The sequence below is a fragment of the Bombina bombina genome, chromosome 4 (genome assembly GCF_027579735.1).
Source record: "Bombina bombina isolate aBomBom1 chromosome 4, aBomBom1.pri, whole genome shotgun sequence".
NCBI lineage: Eukaryota > Metazoa > Chordata > Amphibia > Anura > Bombinatoridae > Bombina > Bombina bombina.
In genome coordinates, this window is record NC_069502.1 from 126,672,986 (window position 1) to 126,698,218 (window position 25,233).

At 42.8% G+C, this 25,233-nt stretch overlaps 1 protein-coding gene across 1 annotated transcript in view; it reads left to right on the forward strand.

The window, feature by feature from the left end:
- ATAD2B (ATPase family AAA domain containing 2B) overlaps nucleotides 1-25,233 on the forward strand; it is an 823,789-nt gene that overhangs the window by 438,369 nt on the left and 360,187 nt on the right. Inside the window, exon 18 of the mRNA XM_053711168.1 lies at nucleotides 2,796-2,981. Coding sequence (XP_053567143.1) covers nucleotides 2,796-2,981 — 186 coding nt within the window. The remainder of the gene's footprint in view (nucleotides 1-2,795; nucleotides 2,982-25,233) is intronic.

Below are 25,233 nucleotides of genomic sequence, written 5' to 3' on the forward strand. Positions count from 1 at the left end.
GCCTGTTTACAAACATTTGACTCCTCCTTGGAGTCTCAATTTAGTTCTTTCAGTTCTTCAGGGGGTTCCGTTTGAACCCTTACATTCCGTTGATATTAAGTTATTATCTTGGAAAGTTTTGTTTTTGGTTGCAATTTCTTCTGCTAGAAGAGTTTCAGAATTATCTGCTCTGCAGTGTTCTCCTCCTTATCTGGTGTTCCATGCAGATAAGGTGGTTTTACGTACTAAACCTGGTTTTCTTCCGAAAGTTGTTTCTAACAAAAACATTAACCAGGAGATAGTCGTGCCTTCTTTGTGTCCGAATCCAGTTTCAAAGAAGGAACGTTTGTTGCACAATTTGGATGTAGTTCGTGCTCTAAAATTCTATTTAGATGCTACAAAGGATTTTAGACAAACATCTTCTTTGTTTGTTGTTTATTCTGGTAAAAGGAGAGGTCAAAAAGCAACTTCTACCTCTCTCTCTTTTTGGATTAAAAGCATCATCAGATTGGCTTACGAGACTGCCGGACGGCAGCCTCCTGAAAGAATCACAGCTCATTCTACTAGGGCTGTGGCTTCCACATGGGCCTTCAAGAATGAGGCTTCTGTTGATCAGATATGTAAGGCAGCGACTTGGTCTTCACTGCACACTTTTACTAAATTTTACAAATTTGATACTTTTGCTTCTTCTGAGGCTATTTTTGGGAGAAAGGTTTTGCAAGCCGTGGTGCCTTCCATCTAGGTGACCTGATTTGCTCCCTCCCTTCATCCGTGTCCTAAAGCTTTGGTATTGGTTCCCACAAGTAAGGATGACGCCGTGGACCGGACACACCTATGTTGGAGAAAACAGAATTTATGTTTACCTGATAAATTACTTTCTCCAACGGTGTGTCCGGTCCACGGCCCGCCCTGGTTTTTTAATCAGGTCTGATAATTTATTTTCTTTAACTACAGTCACCACGGTATCATATGATTTCTCCTATGCAAATATTCCTCCTTTACGTCGGTCGAATGACTGGGGAAGGCGGAGCCTAGGAGGGATCATGTGACCAGCTTTGCTGGGCTCTTTGCCATTTCCTGTTGGGGAGGAGAATATCCCACAAGTAAGGATGACGCCGTGGACCGGACACACCGTTGGAGAAAGTAATTTATCAGGTAAACATAAATTCTGTTTTTTCCTGGCACAGAGTTAAGGTTGCCAGGATCTTATCTTTTCTCCAGGATGGGCTGGAGAAGGGCCTTTCTGCTAGTTCCCTGAGGTTAGAGATTTCGGCCCTGTCGGTTTTAGTGCACAAGAGACTGGCTGAGTTTCCAGACGTGCAGTCCTTTAAGGCTCTGATTAGGATCAGACCTGTGTTTAGATCTGGGGCTCCTCCTTGGAGCCTAAATCTTGTTCCCTCGTGTTTTGCAGCAGGTTCTGTTTTGAGCCTCTGCATTCCGTTGACATTAAATTATCTTGGAAGTTTTTTTTATTGGCTATTGCCTATGCGCGCAGAGTTTCTGAGACCTCTGCTTTGCAATGTGAGCCCCCTTATCTGATTTTTCATGCAGATAAGGCAGTTTTACGTACTAAATTAGGTTTTATTCCTGAGGTTGTGTAAGATCGCAACATCATTCAGGAGATTGTGGTTCCTTCCTTGTGTCCTAATCCTTCTTCATCAAAGGAACGCTTACTTCACAATTAGGATGTGGTTCGCGCTATGAAGTTCTATCTTCAGGCTACTAAGGAGTTTAGACAATCTTCCTCTTTGTTTGTAGTCTATTCAGGGAAGCGTAATGGGCAGAAGGCTACTTCGACTTCCCTATTTTTTTGGTTAAGGAGTGTCATTCGCTTAGCTTACTAGACAGTGGGACATCGTCCTCCTGAGAGGGTAACGGCTCATTCCACTAGAGCAGTGGCTTCCTCTTGGGAATTTAAGAACAAGGCCTCTATGGATCAGATTTGTAAGGCGGCTACCTGGTCCTCCTTACATACTTTTTCAAAATTTTACAAGTTTGATGTTTTTACAGCTTTCGGGAGAAAAGTCTTGCAGGCTTTGATGCCCTCAGAATAGGGTCCGCCTCTTACTTTTTGTTCCCTCCCTTTATTCATTCAGTGTCCTCTGGAGCTTGGGTATAGTTTTCCCATCAGTTAAAAATGAAGCTGTTCACTCTCCCTATCTTAGGAAGGAAAACATAATTTATGCTTACCAGATTAATTCCTTTCCTTCCAGATAGGGAGAGTCCACGGCCCCTTCCCGTTTTTTTTTCTGGTCTATGGGCGATCCCCTATTTTATTTTTCTGGCACCATTTATACCCTAATGTTTCTCCTACTTTTCCTTGTTCCCTCGGCAGAATGACTGGGGTAATGAGGAAGTGGGAGGGATATTTAAGCCTTTGGCTGGGGTGTCTTTGCCTCCTCCTGGTGGCCAGGTGTTGTATTTCCCAACAGTAAGGAATGAAGCAGTGGACTATCCGGAAGGAGAATAATTTATCTGGTAAGCATAAATTATGTTTTCTGCACATTTCTTGAGAAAACTTGCTGTGTATGACTGCAAGCATTTATTTTTGGTTTATGAAATTTATTGACAGGGCAATGTAATTTGTGTCATTAATCACATGAATAATTTTTATATATATTTTATTATGTTGTAGTTCTTCATATAACAGTGACTTTTTATTTATTGTTGGTAGCCTTACATTATCTCATGGCTAGTGAGATACAAATGCATTTGCGAAGTAAAGATCTGAAACTTTTTCTATTGTATCAGGGTTATACGTTAAAATTTGTAGTTTGACTAGATCCGCTAATTTCAAATGTTTCTATTTTATACAGATATTCCGTGAAGCACGGAGATCAGTACCCAGTGTTGTTTACATGCCTCATATTGAAGACTGGTGGGATGCTGTCAGTGAAACTGTGAGAGCAACTTTTTTGACGCTTCTACAAGATATACCATCATTTTCTCCTATATTTTTACTATCTACCTCTGAATCTGCATACAGTGAACTGCCAGAGGAGGTGAGCACACAACTGATATATACAGAATACAAAGTTCTCTTGTACATTTTGTTCCTTTTTGTGACTTTCTTCAAACCTTTACAGGGTTATAGGCATTGTTATATTGCAGTTAATACCTCTTTATTTCCATGCATTTTTTTAATATACTGCTTTCAAGTTATCTGTACTGCTGTATCTTGGCTCACCATAGCACTCATTAATTATTAGTTGGGTATTGCTGTTCTACTACATGCTTATTTTGCTGTTTGGACAGAATAGACTAATTACCTTTCACCTCCAGGTTTTGCTAATTTTTTAACATCCCCCTCAGGCACAACCACATTATTGGATTGCATGTTTGAACAGCATGTCTGTGCATAAACTGCTGCTTATATGACCAGTAAACAGCTTTTAGATTTTATATGACCAGTAAACCGCTTCAGATTTTAGTGATGTGTAATAAAACAACCCCCCCCCCCCCCTTTTTTGTGTAATTTAGCTCTAAATATTGTGGATTTCTTCTATAAGATAGGACGAGTCCACGGATTCATCCTTGTGGGATATTATCCTCCTAACAGGAAGTGGCAAAGAGCACCACATATATAGCTCCTCCCTTGACTCCACCCCGGTCATTGTCTTTGCCTACTCTAAGTAATAGGAAGGGTAAAGTGAAAGAGGTGATAAAATGTTAGTTTTTATTTTCTTCAAGCAAGACTTTTTTATTTTAAATGGTACCGGTGAGTGCTATTTTTTCTCAGGCAGCAGATGGATGAAGATTTCTGCCTGGAGACTGATGATCTTAGCAGTTGTTACTAAGATCCAGAGTAGTTCCCACAGAATGGCTGAGGAGTACTTAAGAAACTTCAGTGTGAGGAACGTTTTTCATGCTACAAGCATTGAGGTATGTTCAGTAATTTTTTTCTGTAGAGACTGTGTTATTTCAGAATTGGCTGACAGTATTCCCATGAGGGAAAGGGTAAGCAGTAATCCTAATGTATAGAGAGGGGTATTACTGGACCTGTATGTTGGGCTGTAAAAAATGGTTGACGCTGATAACATGTTTGTGGGCAAACGATTCTTTGATGGGAGATGAAATAACGTTTTTTGTGGCAAATGTTTTAATTAATTTTGGCAATGGAGGGTACACATGGCTTCATGTAGACTTGGGTATATGAACCCACATGGCTAGGATTTTTAGACCGCTCTGGTGTAGTTATTGTTTAAGGCTGTGAGACATCAAGGTAGATGGACGGGGCCTATTTTCGCGCCTCAGTTGCGCAGTTGTATTCCCCATGCAAGCAGCAAGCTCCAGCTCCGGTGGGCCTTTCAGGAAAGTTTGGGCCTAATCGAAGGGTTAATCGATTTTTGCAGACCCCTGAGGGCAGGTAGGCGCCACAGCAGGGCTGTGGCGAGGTGCAGGGTTTTTATTTGCTTAAATATAATGTTTTTGCTATAACGTTTTTTGTCCTTAAGGGTTAAGTATTCCTTTTCTTGTGGTTCAATCTTAGCTGGCAAATTGGGATACATTTATCATAAAATTTAGATAATTTTATCGTTTTAAAGCAGTTTTGGAAAAATTGTATGCTTTTTTTTCTCTTAAAGGCGCAGTACCGTTTTTTCAGATTATTTTTTTCACAAAATAGTGTTTTCAAGCCTGTGTGTGGTCATTACTAGTCTGTTTTAACATGTCTGACATTGAGGAAAGCCAATGTTTTTCAATGTGTTTAGAAGCCATTGTGGAACCCCCATTTCAAATGTGTCCATGTACTGAAAGGGCCTTACATTGCAAAGAACATATTTTTAAGCTGATAAAAGTATGTCTCAGGATGATTCTCAGTTAGAAGAGAATCAGGTTATGCCATCTACTTCTCCCCAAGTGTCACAACCTTTAACGCCCGCCCAAGCGACACCAAGTACTTCTAGTGCATCTAATTCTTTCACCCTGCAAGATATGGCTGCAGTTATGTCTACTACCCTTACAGATGTATTATCTAAACTGCCAGGTTTACAGGGTAAGCGCAGCAGGTCAGGTATTAGAGTAAATGCGATGTACCCTCACAGTGTTCTGATTTGGGGGTGGGGGAATTGCTGTCTGAGGGAGAGCTTTCTGATTCAGGAAAGATGTTCCCTCAAACAGACTCAGATGTGACGGCCTTTAAGTTTAAGCTTGAACACCTCCGCTTCTTACTCAGGGAGGTCTTTGCGACTCTGGATGATTGGGACCCTATTGTGTTAAATGGATAAATATCTAGAGGTTCCTACTTACACTAATGTTTTTCCAGTCCCTAGAAGAATTTCGAAATAAGTAGATTTCCAGCCTCCAGGGAAAAAAATTATAAGACCTTTATTTCTCCAACATAGGTGTGTCCGGTCCACGGCGTCATCCTTACTTGTGGGATATTCTCTTCCCCAACAGGAAATGGCAAAGAGCCCAGCAAAGCTGGTCACATGATCCCTCCTAGGCTCCGCCTTCCCCAGTCATTCTCTTTGCCGTTGTACAGGCAACATCTCCACGGAGATGGCTTAGAGTTTTTTGGTGTTTAAATGTAGTTTTTATTCTTCAATCAAGAGTTTGTTATTTTAAAATAGTGCTGGTATGTACTATTTACTCTGAAACAGAAAAGAGATGAAGATTTCTGTTTGTAAGAGGAAAATGATTTTAGCAACCGTTACTAAAATCGATGGCTGTTTCCACACAGGACTGTTGAGAGGAATTAACTTCAGTTGGGGGAAACAGTGAGCAGACTTTTGCTGCTTGAGGTATGACACATTTCTAACAAGACTAGGTAATGCTGGAAGCTGTCATTTTCCCTATGGGATCCGGTAAGCCATTTTTATTGCATAAGAATAAAGGGCTTCACAAGGGCTTTTAAGACTGGTAGACATTTTCTGGGCTAAAACGATTGATAAATAAGCATTTTTAATACTTCATAGCTTTGAGGAATTATTTTATTCTTGGGAATTATGTAAAATAACCGGCAGGCACTGTATTGGACACCTTTTTCTCTAGGGGCTTTCCCTAATCATAGGCAGAGCCTCATTTTCGCGCCTCTATTGCGCAGTTGTTTTTGGGAAGCAAGACATGCAGATGCATGTGTGAGGAGCTCAGATACATAGAAAAAGCTTTCTGAAGGCGTCATTTGGTATCGTATTCCCCTTTGGGCTTGGTTGGGTCTCAGCAAAGCAGATACCAGGGACTGTATAGGGGTTAAATATAAAAACGGCTCCGGTTCCGTTATTTTAAGAGTTAAAGCTTTCAAATTTGGTGTGCAATACTTTTAAGGCTTTAAATTTTGGTGAATTTTGAACAATTCCTTCATACTTTGAACACACTTTATTACTGCAAATGTGAAAGTTTAAAATTTAAAGTGACAGTAACGGTTTTATTTTAAAACGTTTTTTGTACTTTGTTATCAAGTTTATGCCTGTTTAACATGTCTGAACTATCAGATAGACTGTGTTCTGTATGTGGGGAAGCCAAGGTTCCTTCTCATTTAAATAGATGTGATTTATGTGACACAAAATTTAGAGAAAATGATGCCCAAGATGATTCCTCAAGTGAGGGGAGTAAGCATGGTACTGCATCATCCCCTCCTTCGTCTACGCCAGTCTTGCCCACACAGGAGGCCCCTAGTACATCTAGTGCGCCAATACTCCTTACTATGCAACAATTAACGGCTGTAATGGATAATTCTATCAAAAACATTTTAGCCAAAATGCCCACTTATCAGCGAAAGCGCGACTGCTCTGTTTTAGAAAATACTGAAGAGCATGAGGACGCTGATGATATTGGTTCTGAAGTGCCCCTACACCAGTCTGAGGGGGCCAGGGAGGTTTTGTCTGAGGGAGAAATTTCAGATTCAGGGAAAATTTCTCAACAAGCTGAACCTGATGTGATTACATTCAAATTTAAATTGGAACATCTCCGCGCTCTGCTTAAGGAGGTGTTATCTACTCTGGATGATTGTGAGAATTTGGTCATTCCAGAGAAATTATGTAAGATGGACAAGTTCCTAGAGGTCCCGGGGCCCCCCGAAGCTTTTCCTATACCCAAGCGGGTGGCGGACATTGTAAACAAAGAATGGGAAAGGCCCGGCATACCTTTCGTCCCTCCCCCTATATTTAAGAAATTGTTTCCTATGGTCGACCCCAGAAAGGACTTATGGCAGACAGTCCCCAAGGTCGAGGGGGCGGTTTCTACTCTAAACAAACGCACCACTATCCCCATAGAAGATAGTTGTGCTTTCAAAGATCCTATGGATAAAAAATTAGAGGGTTTGCTTAAAAAGATGTTTGTTCAGCAAGGTTACCTTCTACAACCAATTTCATGCATTGTTCCTGTCACTACAGCAGCGTGTTTCTGGTTCGATGAACTAGAAAAGGCGCTCAATAAAGATTCTTCTTATGAGGAGATTTTGGACAGAATTCATGCTCTCAAATTGGCTAACTCTTTCACCTTAGACGCCACTTTGCAATTGGCTAGATTAGCGGCGAAAAATTCTGGGTTTGCAATTGTGGCGCGCAGAGCGCTTTGGCTAAAATCTTGGTCAGCGGATGCGTCTTCCAAGAACAAATTGCTTAACATTCCTTTCAAGGGGAAAACGCTGTTTGGCCCTGACTTGAAAGAGATTATTTCTGATATCACTGGGGGCAAGGGCCACGCCCTTCCTCAGGATAGGTCTTTCAAGGCTAAAAATAAACCAAATTTTCGTCCCTTTCGCAGAAACGGACCAGCCCCAAGTACTACATCCTCTAAGCAAGAGGGTAATACTTCTCAAGCCAAGCCAGCCTGGAGGCCAATGCAAGGCTGGAACAAAGGTAAGCAGGCCAAGAAACCTGCCACTGCTACCAAGACAGCATGAGATGTTGGCCCCCGATCCAGGACCGGATCTGGTGGGGGGCAGACTCTCTCTCTTCGCTCAGGCTTGGGCAAGAGATGTTCTGGATCCTTGGGCGCTGGAAATAGTCTCCCAAGGTTATCTTCTGGAATTCAAGGGGCTTCCCCCAAGGGGGAGGTTCCACAGGTCTCAATTGTCTTCAGACCACATAAAAAAACAGGCATTCTTACATTGTGTAGAAGACCTGTTAAAAATGGGAGTGATTCATCCTGTTCCATTAGGAGAACAAGGGATGGGGTTCTACTCCAATCTGTTCATAGTTCCCAAAAAAGAGGGAACATTCAGACCAATCTTAGATCTCAAGATCCTAAACAAGTTTCTCAAGGTTCCATCGTTCAAAATGGAAACCATTCGAACAATTCTTCCTTCCATCCAGGAAGGTCAATTCATGACCACGGTGGATTTAAAGGATGCGTATCTACATATTCCTATCCACAAGGAACATCATCGGTTCCTAAGGTTCGCCTTTCTGGACAAGCATTACCAGTTTGTGGCACTTCCATTCGGATTAGCCACTGCTCCAAGAATTTTCACAAAGGTACTGGGGTCCCTTCTAGCGGTGCTACGACCAAGGGGCATTGCGGTAGTACCTTCCTTGGACGACATTCTGATTCAAGCGTCGTCCCTTCCTCAAGCAAAGGCTCATACGGACATTGTCCTGGCCTTTCTCAGATCTCACGGGTGGAAAGTGAACGTAGAAAAAAGTTCTCTATCTCCGTCAACAAGAGTTCCCTTCTTGGGAACAATAATAGACTCCTTAGAAATGAGGATTTTTCTGACAGAGGCCAGAAAATCAAAACTTCTAAACTCTTGTCAAGTACTTCATTCTGTTCCTCTTCCTTCCATAGCGCAGTGCATGGAAGTAATAGGCTTGATGGTCGCGGCAATGGACATAGTTCCTTTTGCGCGAATTCATCTGAGACCATTACAACTGTGCATGCTCAGTCAGTGGAATGGGGATTATACAGACTTGTCTCCGACGATACAAGTAGATCAGAGGACCAGAGATTCACTCCGCTGGTGGCTGTCCCTGGACAACCTGTCACAGGGGATGAGCTTCCGCAGACCAGAGTGGGTCATTGTCACGACCGACGCCAGTCTGGTGGGCTGGGGCGCGGTCTGGGGACTCCTGAAAGCTCAGGGTCTTTGGTCTCGGGAAGAATCTCTTCTCCCGATAAATATTCTGGAACTGAGAGCGATATTCAATGCTCTCAAGGCTTGGCCTCAGCTAGCAAAGGCCAAATTCATACGGTTTCAATCGGACAACATGACGACTGTTGCGTACATCAACCATCAAGGGGGAACAAGGAGTTCCCTGGCGATGGAAGAAGTGACCAAAATCATTCAATGGGCGGAGACTCACTCCTGCCACTTGTCTGCAATCCACATCCCAGGAGTGGAAAATTGGGAAGCGGATTTTCTGAGTCGTCAGACATTTCATCCGGGGGAGTGGGAACTCCATCCGGAAATCTTTGCCCAAATTACTCAGCTGTGGGGCATTCCAGACATGGATCTGATGGCCTCTCGTCAGAACTTCAAGGTTCCTTGCTACGGGTCCAGATCCAGGGATCCCAAGGCGACTCTAGTAGATGCACTAGTAGCACCTTGGACCTTCAAACTAGCTTATGTATTCCCACCGTTTCCTCTCATCCCCAGGGTGGTAGCCAGGATCAATCAGGAGAGGGCATCGGTGATCTTGATAGCTCCTGCGTGGCCACGCAGGACTTGGTATGCAGACCTGGTGAATATGTCATCGGCTCCACCATGGAAGCTACCTTTGAGACGGGACCTTCTTGTTCAAGGTCCGTTCGAACATCCGAATCTGGTCTCACTCCAACTGACTGCTTGGAGATTGAACGCTTGATTTTATCAAAGCGAGGGTTCTCAGATTCTGTCATTGATACTCTTGTTCAGGCCAGAAAGCCTGTAACTAGAAAAATCTACCATAAAATATGGAAAAAATATATCTGTTGGTGTGAATCTAAAGGATTCCCTTGGGACAAGATAAAAATTCCTAAGATTCTATCCTTTCTTCAAGAAGGTTTGGAGAAAGGATTATCTGCAAGTTCTTTGAAGGGACAGATTTCTGCTTTGTCTGTGTTACTTCACAAAAAGCTGGCAGCTGTGCCAGATGTTCAAGCTTTTGTTCAGACTCTGGTTAGAATCAAGCCTGTTTACAAACCTTTGACTCCTCCTTGGAGTCTCAATTTAGTTCTTTCAGTTCTTCAGGGGGTTCCGTTTGAACCCTTACATTCCGTTGATATTAAGTTATTATCTTGGAAAGTTTTGTTTTTGGTTGCAATTTCTTCTGCTAGAAGAGTTTCAGAGTTATCTGCTCTGCAGTGTTCTCCTCCTTATCTGGTGTTCCATGCAGATAAGGTGGTTTTGCGTACTAAACCTGGTTTTCTTCCGAAAGTTGTTTCTAACAAAAACATTAACCAGGAGATAGTCGTGCCTTCTTTGTGTCCGAATCCAGTTTCAAAGAAGGAACGTTTGTTGCACAATTTGGATGTAGTTCGTGCTCTAAAATTCTATTTAGATGCTACAAAGGATTTTAGACAAACATCTTCCTTGTTTGTTGTTTATTCTGGTAAAAGGAGAGGTCAAAAAGCAACTTCTACCTCTCTCTCTTTTTGGCTTAAAAGCATCATCAGATTGGCTTACGAGACTGCCGGACGGCAGCCTCCTGAAAGAATCACAGCTCATTCCACTAGGGCCGTGGCTTCCACATGGGCCTTCAAGAACGAGGCTTCTGTTGATCAGATATGTAAGGCAGCGACTTGGTCTTCACTGCACACTTTTACTAAATTTTACAAATTTGATACTTTTGCTTCTTCTGAGGCTATTTTTGGGAGAAAGGTTTTGCAAGCCGTGGTGCCTTCCATCTAGGTGACCTGATTTGCTCCCTCCCTTCATCCGTGTCCTAAAGCTTTGGTATTAGTTCCCACAAGTAAGGATGACGCCGTGGACCGGACACACCTATGTTGGAGAAAACAGAATTTATGTTTACCTGATAAATTACTTTCTCCAACGGTGTGTCCGGTCCACGGCCCGCCCTGGTTTTTTAATCAGGTCTGATAATTTATTTTCTTTAACTACAGTCACCACGGTATCATATGATTTCTCCTATGCAAATATTCCTCCTTTACGTCGGTCGAATGACTGGGGAAGGCGGAGCCTAGGAGGGATCATGTGACCAGCTTTGCTGGGCTCTTTGCCATTTCCTGTTGGGGAAGAGAATATCCCACAAGTAAGGATGACGCCGTGGACCGGACACACCGTTGGAGAAAGTAATTTATCAGGTAAACATAAATTCTGTTTTCTTTTTCACAGGGTCCATGAAAAAACGACAACGTTTCAAACCACACACTGGTTCTTAGTCATGTCTAAGAACCAGTGTGTGGTTTGAAACGTTGTCGTTTGTTTCATGGACCCTGTGAAAAAGAAATAAAGAGTTTTTTTAATTTTTTCCCTGGAGGCTGGAAATCTACTTATTTGCATTTATACATTGGGACCTGGCTAGTCCTGCTCCTTGACACAGGAAAGAAAAGATTAAGGTGCTGTATCCCACACTAACTCCTAGAAGAATTTCGGACATTGTTACTATGGAATGGGATAGACCAGGCATTCCGTTCTCTCCCCCTCCTACTTTTAAGAAAATGTTTCCCATATCTGACACCATTTGGGATTCGTGGCAGACGGGCCCTAAGGTGGAGGGAGCTATTTCTACCCTGGCTAAGCGTACAACTATACCTATTGAGGACAGCTGTGCTTTCAAAGATCCTATGGATAAAAAATTAGAAGGGCTTCTAAAGAAGTTGTTTATTCATCAGGGTTTTCTTCTGCAACTTATAGCGTGCATTGTTCCAGTAACTACTGCAGCAGCTTTTTGGTTTGAGGCTCTAGAGGAGTCTCTTAAGGTTGAGACCCCATTAGATGATATTTTGGATAGAATTAAGGCTCTCAAGCTAGCAAATTCTTTTATTACAGATGCTGCTTTCCAAATGGCTAAATTAGCGGGTAAGTATGCAGGCTTTGCCATTTTAGCGCGTAGAGCGTTATGGCTTAAGTCATGGTCTGCTGATGTGTCATCTAAATCCAAGCTTTTAGCTATTCCCTTTAAGGGTAAGACCCTATTCGGGCTGAACTAAAGGAAATAATTTCTGACATTACTGGAGGTAGAGGTCATGCCCTTCCTCTGGACAAGACGGTTAAAATGAGGACCAAACAGAATAATTTTCGTTCCTTTCGAAACTTTAAAGGCGGTCCCTCTACTTCCTCATCCGCCTCCAAGCATGAGGGGAACTTTGCTCGATAAAGTCAGTCTGGAGACCTAACCAGACCTGGAATAAAGGTAAACAGGCCAAGAAGCCCGCTGCTGCTACCAAAACAGCATGAAGGGGCAGCCCCAGATCAGGGACCAGATCTAGTAGGGGGCAGACTTTCTCTCTTCGCTCAGGCTTGGGCAAGAGACATTCAGGATTCCTGGGCATTAGAAATTGTGACCCAGGGGTATCGTCTAGAATTAAAGGATTCTCTCCCAAGGGGGAGATTTCATCTTTCACGTTTGTCTGTAAACCAGACAAAAAGAGAGGCGTTCTTACGCTGTGTAGAAGACCTATATACCATGGGTGTAATCTTCCCAGTTCCAAAATTAGGACAAGGGCAGGGGTTTTACTCCAATCTGTTTGTGGTTCCCAAAAAAGAGGGAACGTTCAGACTGATTTTAGATCTCAAAACTCTGAACAAATTTCTCAGAGTCCCATCGTTCAAGATGGAGACCATACAAACAATTTTACCAATGATCCAGGAGGGTCAATATATGACTACTGTGGATTTGAAGGATGCGTATCTTCACATTCCTATACACAAAGATCATCACCAGTTCCTCAGGTTCCTCTTCCTGGACAAACATTACCAGTTTGTGGCCCTTCCTTTCGGGTTGGCCACAGCTCCCAAAATTTTCACAAAGGTGCTAGGGTCCCTTCTGGCGGTTCTAAGGCCGCATGGCATATCAGTGGCGCCCTAACTGGACGATATATATAATATATTCATGCATCAACTTACCATCTAGCCAAATCTCACACGGACATTGTGTTGGCTTTTCTATGAACTCACAGGTGGAAGGTGAACATAAAAGAGTTCACTTGTTCATTTGACAAGAGTTCCATTCCTAGGAACTCTGATAGACTTGGTAGACATGAAAAAATTTCTGACGGAGGTCAGAAAATCAAAGATCTTAACCACTTGCCGAGCACTTCATTCCATTCCTCGGCCATCAGTGGCTCAGTGTATGGAGGTAATTGGACTAATGGTAGCGGCAATGGACATAGTTCCGTTTGCTCGCTTACATCTCAGACCACTGCAGCTGTGTATGCTCAGACAGTGGAATGGGGATTATGCAGATTTATCTCCGCGGATAAATCTGGATCTAGAGACCAGAGACTCTCTTCTTTGGTTTTCACAGGATCATCTGTCCCAGGGAATGTGCTTCCGCAGGCCAGCATGGGTCATAGTGACGATGGACGGCAGCCTCTTGGGCTGGGGTGCGGTCTGGAATTCCCTGAAGGCTCAGGGTGTATGGACTCAGGAGGAGTCCCTACTACCAATAAATATTCTGGAACTGAGAGCAATATTCAACTCGCTTCAAGCGTGGCCTCAGCTTGCTTCGGACAAATTCATAAGATTCCAGTAGGACAATATCACGACTGTAGCATATATCAATCATCAAGGGGGAACAAAGAGTTCTCTAGCGATGATAGAGGTTTCCAAAATAATTTGATGGGCAGAGACTCACTCTTGCCATCTATCAGCAATATATATCCCAGGAGTGGAAAATTGGGAAGCGGATTTTCTAAGTCGTCAGACTTTTCATCCGGGGGAGTGGGAGCTCCATCCGGAGGTGTTTGCAAAATTGATTCATCAATGGGGCACACTGGAATTGGATCTGATGGCATCTCGTGAGAATGCCAAACTTCCATGTTACGGGTCCAGATCAAGGGATCCTCAAGCAGTACTGATAGATGCTCTAGCAGTATCGTGGTCGTTCAACCTGGCTTATGTGTGTCCTCCTTTTCCTCTCCTACCTTGTCTGATTTCCAGAATCAAACAGGAGAGGGCTTTGGTAATCTTGATAGCGCCTGCGTGGCCACGCAGGACTTGGTATGCAGACTTGGTGGAAATGTCATCTCTGCAACGGTGGAAACTGCCACTGAGACATGATCTGCTCATTCAGGGTCCATTCCAACATCCAAATCTAGTTTCTCTGCAGCTGACTGCCTGGAGATTGAACGCTTGATCTTATCTAAGCGGGGATTCTCTGAGTCGGTCATAGATACCTTGATTCTGGCTCGAAAGCCTCTTACTAGGAAAATCATAAGATATGGCGTAAATATTTTTATTGGTGCGAATCCAAAGGCTACTCATGGAGTAAGATCAGGATTCCTAGGATTTTGTCCTTTCTCCAAGAAGGATTGGAGAAGGGGTTATCAGCTAGTTCCTTAAAGGGACAGATTTCTGCTTTGTCAATCTTACTACACAAGCGTCTGGCATATGTCCCAGACGTTCAGTCGTTTTTTCAGGCTTTGGTTAGAATCAAGCCTGTGTTTAAACCTGTTGTTCCGCCATGGAGTTTGAATTTAGTTCTTAATGTTCTTCAAGGGATTCTGTTTGAACCCATGCATTCCATAGATATTAAACTTCTATCTTAGAAAGTTCTGTTTTTAGTTGCTATCTCTTCTGCTCGAAGAGTTTCTGAGCTATCTGCGTTACAATGCGACTCGCCTTATCTTATATTCCATTCTGATAAGGTGGTTTTGCGTACTAAACCTGGATTCCTTCCTAAGGTTATTTCAAATAAGAATATTAATCAGGAAATTGTTGTTCCTTCTCTGTGTCGTGATTGGAGGGTGACCTATCCATCATTTCTGACGTCAGAAATGGCTTGCAACGACCGGAGGAAACTGGAGCTGCTGTCAAGTTTAAAAGGCAAGTTATTTTTTTCACAACAGGAGTGAAATGTCAATTTTGATTAATTAAAGTGCCCCTGTTTTTAATCGAATTTTTAAAAAACGGGCACTTTAGCTTCAAAATTGACATACACTTTAATATTAGCTCGTTTTAGTTTAATATTGGCTAAAATTTCAGCCGGGTGGTGCACCTGCAAAAAAGATCCTGGGAAAAACACTGTCCTATTCCACTGTCAGTTACTGAACATATAGTTCATCTTTCTAAAGTTAAGATGATACTGCTATTTAGCACGTTGTATATGAGATGATTATTCTGACGTGATTCTGGCACCTTTGCAAGATTCCTTGAATTGAAAAAGGAAGATGGGAATCTTTCAATATCACTCTCTTCTGGTTTTGTCTTATCAAAGCTCTTCCGAGTGCTAGTGAGCCTCTCTCGTATCTCACAAAAGTGAGTACACCCTCACATTTTTGTAATTATTTTATTATATCTTTTTATGTGACAACACTGGAAAAAAATTACACTTTGCTACAATGTAAAGTAGTGAGTGTACAGTCTGTGTAACAGTGTAAATTTGCTGTCCCCTCAAAATAGCTCAACACACAGCTATTCATTTTTTAAATTGTTGGCAACAAAAGGGAGTACATCCCTAAGTGGAAATATCCAAATTGGGCCCAATTAGCCATTTTCTCTCCCCGGTGTCATGTGACTCGTTAGTGTTACAATATCTCAGGTGTGAATGGGGAGTAGGTGTGTTCAATTTGGTGTTGTAGCTCTCGCACTCTTACTGGTCACTGGAAGTTCAACATGGCACCTCATGGCAAAGAACTCTGAGGATCTGAAAAAAGAATTGTTGCTCTACATAAAGATGGCCTAGGCTATAAGAAGATTGCCAGGACCCTTAAACTGAGCTGCAGCACGGTGGGCAAGACGATACAGCGGTCTCACAGGACAGGTTCCACTCTGAACAGGCCTCGTCATGGTCAACCAAAGAAGTTGAGTGTATGTGCTTAGCATCCTATCCAGAGGTTGTCTTTGGGAAATAGAAGTATGAGTGCTGCCAGCATTGCTGCAGAGGTTGGAGTGGTGGGGGTCGTCAGTGCTCAGACCATACGCTGCACACTGCATCAAATTGGTCTGCATGGCTGTCGTCCCAGAAGGAAGCCTCTTCTAAAGATTATGCACAAGAAAGCCCGCAAACAGTTTGCTGAAGACAAGCAGACTAAGGACATGGAGTACTGAAACCATGTCCTGAGGTCTGATGAGACCAAAATAAACTTATTTGGTTCAGATGGTGTCAAGCGTGTGTGGGGACAACCAGGTGAGGATTACAAAGACAAGTGTGTCTTGCCTACAGTCAAGCATGGGGGTGGGAGTGTCATGGTCTGGGCATGCATGAATGCTGCCGGCACTGGGGAGCTACCGTTCATTGAGGGAACCGTGAATGCCAACATGTACTGTGACATACTGAAGTATAGCATGATCACCTCCCTTCAAGAACTGGGCCACAGGGCAGTATTCCAACATAACGACCCCAAACACACCTCCAAGACGACCACTGCCTTGCTAAAGAAGCTGAGGGTAAAGGTGATGGACTGGCCAAGCATGTCTCCAGACCTAAACCCTATTGAGCATCTGTGGGGCATCCTCAAACGAAAGGTAGGGGAGGGCAAAGTCTCTAACATCCACCAGCACCGTGATGAGGGTTAAGGCAGTGCTGGAACATAATGGTGGCCACACAAAATATTGACACTTTGGGCCCAATTTGGAGATTTCCACTTAGGGGTTTACTCACTTTTGTTTCCAACGGTTTAGACATTAATGGCTGTGTTGTTATTTTGAGGGGACAGCAAATTTACACTGTATACAGGCTGTTTCCTAAGATATGGTGAGTCCACGGAATCATCACTTACTAGTGGGAATATCACTCCTGGCCAGCAGGAGGCGGCAAAGAGCACTACAGCAAAGCTGCTATATATGTCACTTCCCTTACCCATAATCCCCAGTCATTCTCTTTGCCTGCGTTGCAGGTAGAGGTGAAGTTTTGGTGTCTGATCTACAATCAAGATTTTTTTATTTTAAAAGTAGAGTAGGTTTGCTCTGATCTTTCTAAAGGGTCTAGCCTTAGCCCATGTCAGTCTCTTCAGTAGGGCAGTGGTGGCTTTTGAGCAATTGGGAACTTGTTGGGTACAATCCTCACTGCGTTTTCCCAAAACATTTTGCTGCCCTATTTAGATAGCCTGATTAAGTTTACTCAGTCTTTCTGTATTTCCACAGGTCCATGTGAGGGTGATGTTATCCTCTCAAACCAGGTGAGCTATCCTACTGCCGGACAGATAAATGTTAAGGTAAGTGCCAGTTTTATTTTTCTATGTAAGCAGGGAAAAATGTGGCACTTATTCAGCTGAAACGCTGCAGGGGGACGTTTTTTTTATTATTCCTGTCAGGGTGCAGGTTTTTATGGCAGTTTTTGCAGGCACTGTTAGTATGAGGAGTTATTTTATTGATGGCTCAGTGAGGATCCAGATATGTACTTTTATTGTGGGTTTTGTTTGTTTTTAAGCCTGTTTTCAAGAAAGTTGTTAAAAAAAAAATAATAGTTTTTTTTGTCAGCTGTAGGACCGCCCCTTTTAGGGAGGTTCTGATTCTTTGATGTCAGAGCTTTTTTTGGCGCTTTTCTTGGCGCTTTTCTTCACTTCCTTTAAGAGTGAGGTGCGCATATTTCAGATGGCTCTGCTGTTTAGAAGGCTTCTTGCTGTTTTTGATTCTCTGGAATCTGGATTGTAAACGGGATTGTTTTTTTCCTCCGTTTGCTGTGGGTTGCAGGACAGGTAGGGCACCTCAGTAATTCTGCTGAGATGTAGTGTTGCCTGGGATATGTTGTTTCCTTGATTTGGTAAATTTAAAAGAGACATTTTATTTATGAACTATTTTATTTGCTGTTTTTTTTTTAATTTTTATTATGGATCAATAGGCTGTGCAGGACCTTACCTGTAGCTTATGTTTTGATGCCCAGGTGGAACCCCCAGTAAATTTTTTGTGCTTCATGTATTGAAAGAACTTTGCTTATAGAAATATACTTTTTGATCATTAGCTAAGGTGGATGCTGTTGAGGAACCTGCTGTTTAAATGTGCCGCAGCTGTCTCCTTAAGTAGGCGTCCCAATCCTATTCATCTGCACATGCAGTGCCCTGCGTTTCCTCTCATGCTCGGTCTGGGGTTACTTTGCAAGATATTGCTGCCCAGGTATCCTCTGCGGTATCTGAGGCGTTGTCTGATTTCCCCATGCTGCAGGGAAAACGCAAATGGAAATTTAAAGAAACAGTAACTAAGGTTTCTGATCCTGAAGTGGTTAATCAAAGTATTTCCTCTCAGAAGTCTGAGGATGAAGATTCTTCTGGTGCATCTGAGGGTGAAATCTCAGATTCAGGCAGTATAATTCCTTCTGCTGATGCTGAAGTTGTGTCCTTTAGATTTAAGCTGGAACACCTCCGCTTGTTACTTAAGGAAGTTTTAGCTACCTTGGATGACTCTGATACTACTCTCGTTGTTAACCTTAAGAAGTCTTGTAAGCTGAACAAGTATTTTGATGTTCCCTCTGCGGTGGAGGTATTTCCTGTTCCAGACCGTGCTTCTGAGATTATTGCACGGGAGTGGGAGACCTGGTATTGCTTTTTCTCTATCTCCTATTTTTAAGAAAATGTTTCCTATAGCTGACTATTAAAGAGTCATGGCAAACTGTTCCTAAGGTGGAAGGAGCTATTTCCACGTTGGCTTAGAGGACCACTATTCCCATAGAGGATAGTTGTTCCTTTAAGGATCCAATGGATAAGAAATTGGAGGCATTATAAAAGAAAATGTATGTTCACCAATGGCAGCCTGCGGTGTGTATTGCTACTGTTACAAGCGCTGCAGCTTACTGGTTTGATGCCTTGTCTGATTCTATTGAGATACTCCACTTGAGGAGATCCAGGACAGGATTAAGGCTCTTAAAGGGACATGCCACCCACATTTTTTCTTTTATGATTTAGAAAGAGAATGCAATTTTAAACATCTTTCTAATTTACTTATATTATCTAATTTGTTTTATTCTCTTGATATTCTTTGATGAAAAGCATATCTAGATATGCTCACTAGCTGCTGATTGGTTGCTGCACATAGAAGCCTTGTGTGATTGGCTCACCATGTGCATTGCTTTTTCTTCAACTAAGGATATCTAAAAAATTAAGCAAAATAAATAATGGAAGTAAATTGTAATGTTGTTTAAATTTCTATTCTCTATCTGAATCATGAAAGAAAGATTTTGGGTTTAGTGGCCCTTTAAGTTAGCCAATTTCTTTATTACGGATGCTTCCTGACTCGCCACATGCTGTTTCCTGCACAGATATTGATCACGCTGCAGGCAGAAGCTAACTGCACTATCAAACTTCTCCTCATAGCAGTTTGTTTGTCTGCAAAGAAGGTGGGCAAAGCGCTCTGGCCAGAGCAGGTTTATAGAGGTGTTCCTTTGAGACCTTAAATAAAGGTAATAATTTTCTTTATTTTTACTCCTGTTGTGGGTCAGCCTGAACTATGGAGGGCAGCATGGAAATGGGTGGCCCAGGTTATTCCCCCTGCACAATTGTGTTCCATATGTGTTTTATCAGTGCTACAATCCAAGCCCAGAGAGGGTATGGGGACATTTTTTTTCTATCCTAGCTCAATTATTTGAGCATGGTACTAGCCAGGGAACTGTAGCAACCTGTACTTCTCCTAAGACTCCATTATTCATAACGGATCTCTTATATTTAATTGGGGCTTAAGGGCACTTAGCCTTTATTTGGGGCATATATGATGGATTTGGATCTGAAGAAAAATTTGGAATTTAAGTCCTTTAATGTGTAGTTTCCCTACAAGATAGAACTGGGGTTATGCTGTGTCCATGTAAACCTCTTAGTAAGAGTATTGGTAGCTGTTAACCACTGGATGTCGCAGGGAAGCTTCTCTGTCCTCCTTTCAGCAATTTATGCTAACACCCCCACCTGGCAACCAGCGTTAGCTTACACTGCTTTCCTTTTTTACCTCAGGTCCCTGTCAGAAGTTAGATAAAGCTGTCAGACCTGAAAGTGCTCTGACTGCCTCACAGCAGAGACCCTGGAGGCAAGTGTCTTACTTTCCTCAGAACTACAAAAGTCTTTTGTTTTTGTTCGCTATTTCTTCTGCTCGTAGAGTTTCAGAATTATCTGCCTTACAGTGTGATTCCCCCTTATCTGGTTTTCAATGCTGTTAAGGCAGTTCTACGTACCAAGTTGAGTTTTCTACTTTAGGTGGTATCTGATCGCAGTATCAATCAGAAGATCGTAGTACCTTCCTTTTGTCCTAATCCTTCTCAGAAAGAGCGTTTGTTGCACAATCTTGATGTGGTACGTGCCTTGAAATTCTATCTTTTTCTCTACCAAGGATTTTAGACTATCTTCATCCTTTTTAGTTGTGTACGCTGGTAAGTGTAAAGGTCAGAAAGCCACTGCTACTACACTTTTTTTTTTTTTTTTGGTTGAGAAGTATCATTCGTTTGGCTTATGAGGAAGCTGGTCAACGGTCTCCTGAGAGAATTACGGCTCATTCTACCCATGCTGTGTCATCTTCTGGGGCTTTTAAGAACGAAGCCTCTATGCAACAAATCTGTAAGGCAGCTACCTGGTCCTCTTTGCATACCTTTTCAAAATTTTAGAAGTTTGATGTTTTTACCTCAGCTGAGGCTTCCTTTGGGAGAAAAGTGCTTCAAGCGGGGGTGCTTCAGATTAGGTTTACCTGCCTTATTTTCTTTCCTAAGATATGGAGAGTCCACAATGTCAATTACTAGTGGGAATATCACTCCTGGCCAGCAGGAGGAGGCAAAGAGCACCACAGCAAAACTGTTAAGTGTCACTCCCCTACCCATAATCCCCAGTCATTCTCTTTGCCTCTGTCAATGAAGGAGGTCTGAAGAAATGAATTCCTTTTTCCGGTACTTTTCCCTGCAAGCAAGGATTTGGGTTTAACTGAGTCCACGTCAATCTCTTCAGTAGAGTAGTGGCTTGTAAGCAGTTAGGTAACAAAGCAAGGACTACCTCACAACTTCCTAACACATTGCTGCCCATGGTACAGAAAGCCAGCAGGAGGCGGCAAAGAGCACCACAGCAAAGCTGTTAAGTGTCATCCCCCTACCCATAATCCCCAGTCATTCGACCTAAGGGAAATGGAAAAAGGAATAACACAAAGGTGTGGAGGTGCCTAAGGTTCAGTCAAAAATAACTGTCTTAATTAAAAGTGGAAACCAATACCCAAGCTAGAGGACACAGAATGAAAAGGGAGGGAGAACAAGACAGACCTAAACAGAAGGCATCACAGCTTAAAGAACCTTTCTCCCAAAAGTATACAGGATTTTCTTTGGCAGTGGGCAGGCACGTTATGTATGTTGAGAATAGGGTTTAATCTTCCCTTTATTGGGACATTTTTCCTCTTTGGGCTAATCTTGTTGAAATACTTTATTAGTATGTGTGTGGTTTGTTTTATACAGGGATTTATGTATAAACTTAAAGGGACAGTCTAAGCCAAAATAAACTTTCATGATTCAGATAGAGCATGTAATTTTAAACAATTTTCCAATTTACTTTTATCACCAATTTTGCTTTGTTCTCTTGGTATTCTTAGTTGAAAGCTTAACCTAGGAGGTTCATATGCTAATTTCTTAGACCTTGAAGCCCACCTCTTTCAGATTGCATTTTAACAGTTTTTCACCACAAGAGGGTGTTAGTTAACATATTTCATATAGATAACACTGTGCTTGTGCATGTGAAGTTATCTGGGAGCAGGCACTGATTGGCTAGACTGCAAGTCTGTCAAAAGAACTGAAAAAAGGGGCAGTTTGCAGAGGCTTAAATAAAAGATAATCAGAGGTTAAAAGTATATTATTATAACTGTGTTGGTTATGCAAAACTGGGAAATGGGTAATAAAGGGATTATCTATCTTTTAAAACAATAAAAATTCTGGTGTAGACTGTCCCTTTAAAATTTGGCAGTTGGATTTCTTTGCTTAGCTAGAATAGGCTGACAAACTGCCTGAGCGTTTGTGTAAATTAAGCTACCAGTGTTGTAGGCAGAAGGAAAAGCGTGCCTTTTACTTGCTGTGTAGTTTCCTCTCTCTGCTGTCGGATATTCACAGAGTGGCGTCATTGAATTTCGGTCTCTTCAGTGTTGATCCTACTATATGATCGTTTAAGAGACTTCTGGCAGCCAAATTGTATATAAGCGTTATGGTAAGGCACCTCAGCCTGTCTGAGGTGTAGGGGGCCTGATTGGTTTATTATTTTAAAGAATTTTTGCATAACGTTAAGTGGCTGTGGTATTAAAAATTCTTAAAGTGACAGTGTATTTAAAAAATGTCTACAATTTGGGGAATTTTTTATTTAGTATTATGGACATGGACCAAGACTTGAGGCGCAAATTGTTTTGCCTATGCAATTCTGTCCTGTGTGCTTAGCTAGAACACTTAAATTTAAAGATAAATTGTTGCCCACTGAGCCCAATGTCTCTCAGGATGATGCTGTTCAGGCAATACCACAGCTTTCTACTCAAATGTCCCAAGCCTCTGACGTCACATACAGTGCCCTGCAGTTCCTCTCAGCCTCCTGGAGGAGTTTATTTGCCTGCAGATTTTGCTGCACAGGTATCTTCTACGGCATTATCTGCTTTTCCTATACTGGGAAAAACGCAAGTGGAAATTTAGACATTCAGATAGTAAGGTTTCTGTTCTACCTACTACTACGCAGGTTGCCCTCCCTCATAAGTCTGATGAGGAGGATAAGTCGGTAGCCTCTGAGGGTGATATCTTCGATTCGGACAGTATAATTCCTTCATCTGCTACTGAAGAAGTAAACTTCAGATTTAAGCTTAAACACCTTTGTCTACTATTAAAGGAGGTATTGGCTACTTTGGACGACTGACTCTTCTGTTGTCAACCCTAAAAAATACTTAACAAATACTATGATGTTACTTCCTCTGTGGAAGTGTTTCCTGTTCCAGATCGTGTGACGGAGATTATTTCACAGGAATGGGAGAAGCCTGATTTCATTAAAGATTCATGCCGCACAGTGCCTAAAGTAGAAGGGGCTATTTCTACTCTGGCTAAGAGAACTACAATCCCTATAGAGGATAGCTGCCCCTTTAAGGATCCAATGGACAAGAAGCTGGAGGCTTATTTGAGAAAGATGTATGTTCATCAGGGTCTAAAATGGCAACCTGCAGTCTGTATTGCTACAGTAGCAAGTGCTGCATCTTATTGGTGCAATGCCTTGTCTGAATTATTTTTAGTAGAGACTCCGTTGGAGGAGATCCAAGATAGGATTACGACTCTCAAACTAGCCAATTCCTTTATTTCTGATGCTAACATGCAAATTATTAGACTGGGAGCCAAGATGTCTGGCTTCACTGTCTTAGCCTGCAGGGCTTTGTAGCTAAAATCTTGGTCAGCTGATGTTACCTCCAAGTCCAAGCTTCTGACGCTTCCTTACAAGGGCAATACCTTGTTTGGACCTGGTCTGGCAGAAATAATTTTCGTAACTTTCTTACTTCAAAGGTCAAAGTCTTCCTCAGTCTTGGAACAAGGGGAAGCAATCCAAGAAACCCTCAGCTGAGTCTGTCAGCATGAAGGGTCGGCCCCCGGTCCGGGATCGGATCAAGCGGGGGGGGGGGGGGCGCAGACTTTCCCTGTTTTGTCAAGCATGGATTACAAAATGTCCCAGATCCTTGGGCTGTGGACATAGTATCTCAGGGTTACGAAATAGAATTTAAAACTTTTCCTCCCAGGGGCAGACTCCATCTCTCAAGATTATCTGCAAACCAGGTAAAAAAAGGCATTCTTGAACTGCGTTCAGGACCTTTCCTCCTTTGGAGTGCTTGTTCCAGTAAGGGAACAGGGTCTAGGATTCTATTCAAATCTGTATCAACAAGTTTCTCAGGGTACCACCATCCTTTAAAATGGAAACCATTCGTTCCATTGGTTCAGGAGGGTCCGTTCATGACGACCATAGACCTGAAGGATGCGTATCTTCATGTTCCCATCCACAGGGCTCGTTAAAAGGTTCCTGAGATTCGCATTTTTAGGCTCTTCCGTTTAGCCTTGCCACAGCTCCCAGAATTTTCTCAATGGTTCTGGGGGCTCTATTTGCGGTGATCAGGTCTCTGGGAATTGCAATGGTGCCCTACCTGGACGACATATTGGTTCAGGCACCATCTTTTCAACAAGCAAACTCTCATACAGAGATCTTGTTGTATTTTCTACATTCCCACGGATGGTAAGTGAATCTGGAAAAGAGTTCCCTTGTTCCAGCTACAAGGTTGGTTTTCTTAGGGACCACAATAGATTCCGTATTTATGAAAAATGTTCTGAGGTTAGAAAATCCAAAATTATTTCCTCTTGCCTCTCTTTGCAGTCTACTGTTTGGCCATCAGTGGCTCTCAATGCATGGAGGTAATTGGTCTGATGGTCGCTTCCATGGACATCGTTCCCTTTGCTCGATTCCATTTGAGAGCTCTGCAATTATGCATGCTCAGACAATGGAACGGAAACTATTTGGATCTCTCTCAGATTAAAGATCTAGACCAGCCGCCAAGAGACTCTCTCCCGTGGTGGCTTTCTCAGGATCATCTGTCTCAGGGCACATGCTTCCGGAGACCTTCCTGGGTGATTGTGACCACAGATGCCAGCCTGCTAGGCTGGGGAGCAGTCTGGGACTTGTTAAAGGCGCAGGGACTATGGACTCGGGAGGAGTCTGCTCTCCGCAAATACATCTTGGAGTTTAGAGAGATTTACAATGCTCTGATGGCTTGGCCTCAATTGTCTTTAGTCCGGTTTATCAGGTTCCAATCGGACAACGTCAACTCAGTGGCTTGCATCAACCACCTGGGAATTCCTTAGCCATGATGGAGGTGGCAAGGATTATTCAGTGGGCAGAAGCTCACAATTGTTGTCTCTTTCATCCACATTCCAGGAGTGGACAACTGGGCTCTCCATCCGGAGGTGTTCTCCAGGTTAACTCAAGTGGGGGGTGCCGGAGTTGGATCTGATGGCGTCTCGGCAGAACGCCAAGCTTCCAAGATACGGTTCAAGTCAAGAGATCCTCAGGCCGCTCTGATGGATGCTCTCGCGGTTCCTTGGGATTTCGGTCTAGCATACCTGTTTCCTCTGTTTGTGCTCCTTCCACGAGTTATTGCTCGTATCGAACAGTTGAGAATGTCGGTATTTCTTATAGCTCCTGCATGGCCTCGTAGGATCTGCTATGCAGACCAAGTGAAGATGTCATCTCTGCCACCTTGGAGGTTGGCTCTGAGGAAGGATCTTCTAACTCAGGGTCCATTCCTCCATCCAAATCTCATTTCTCTGAAGC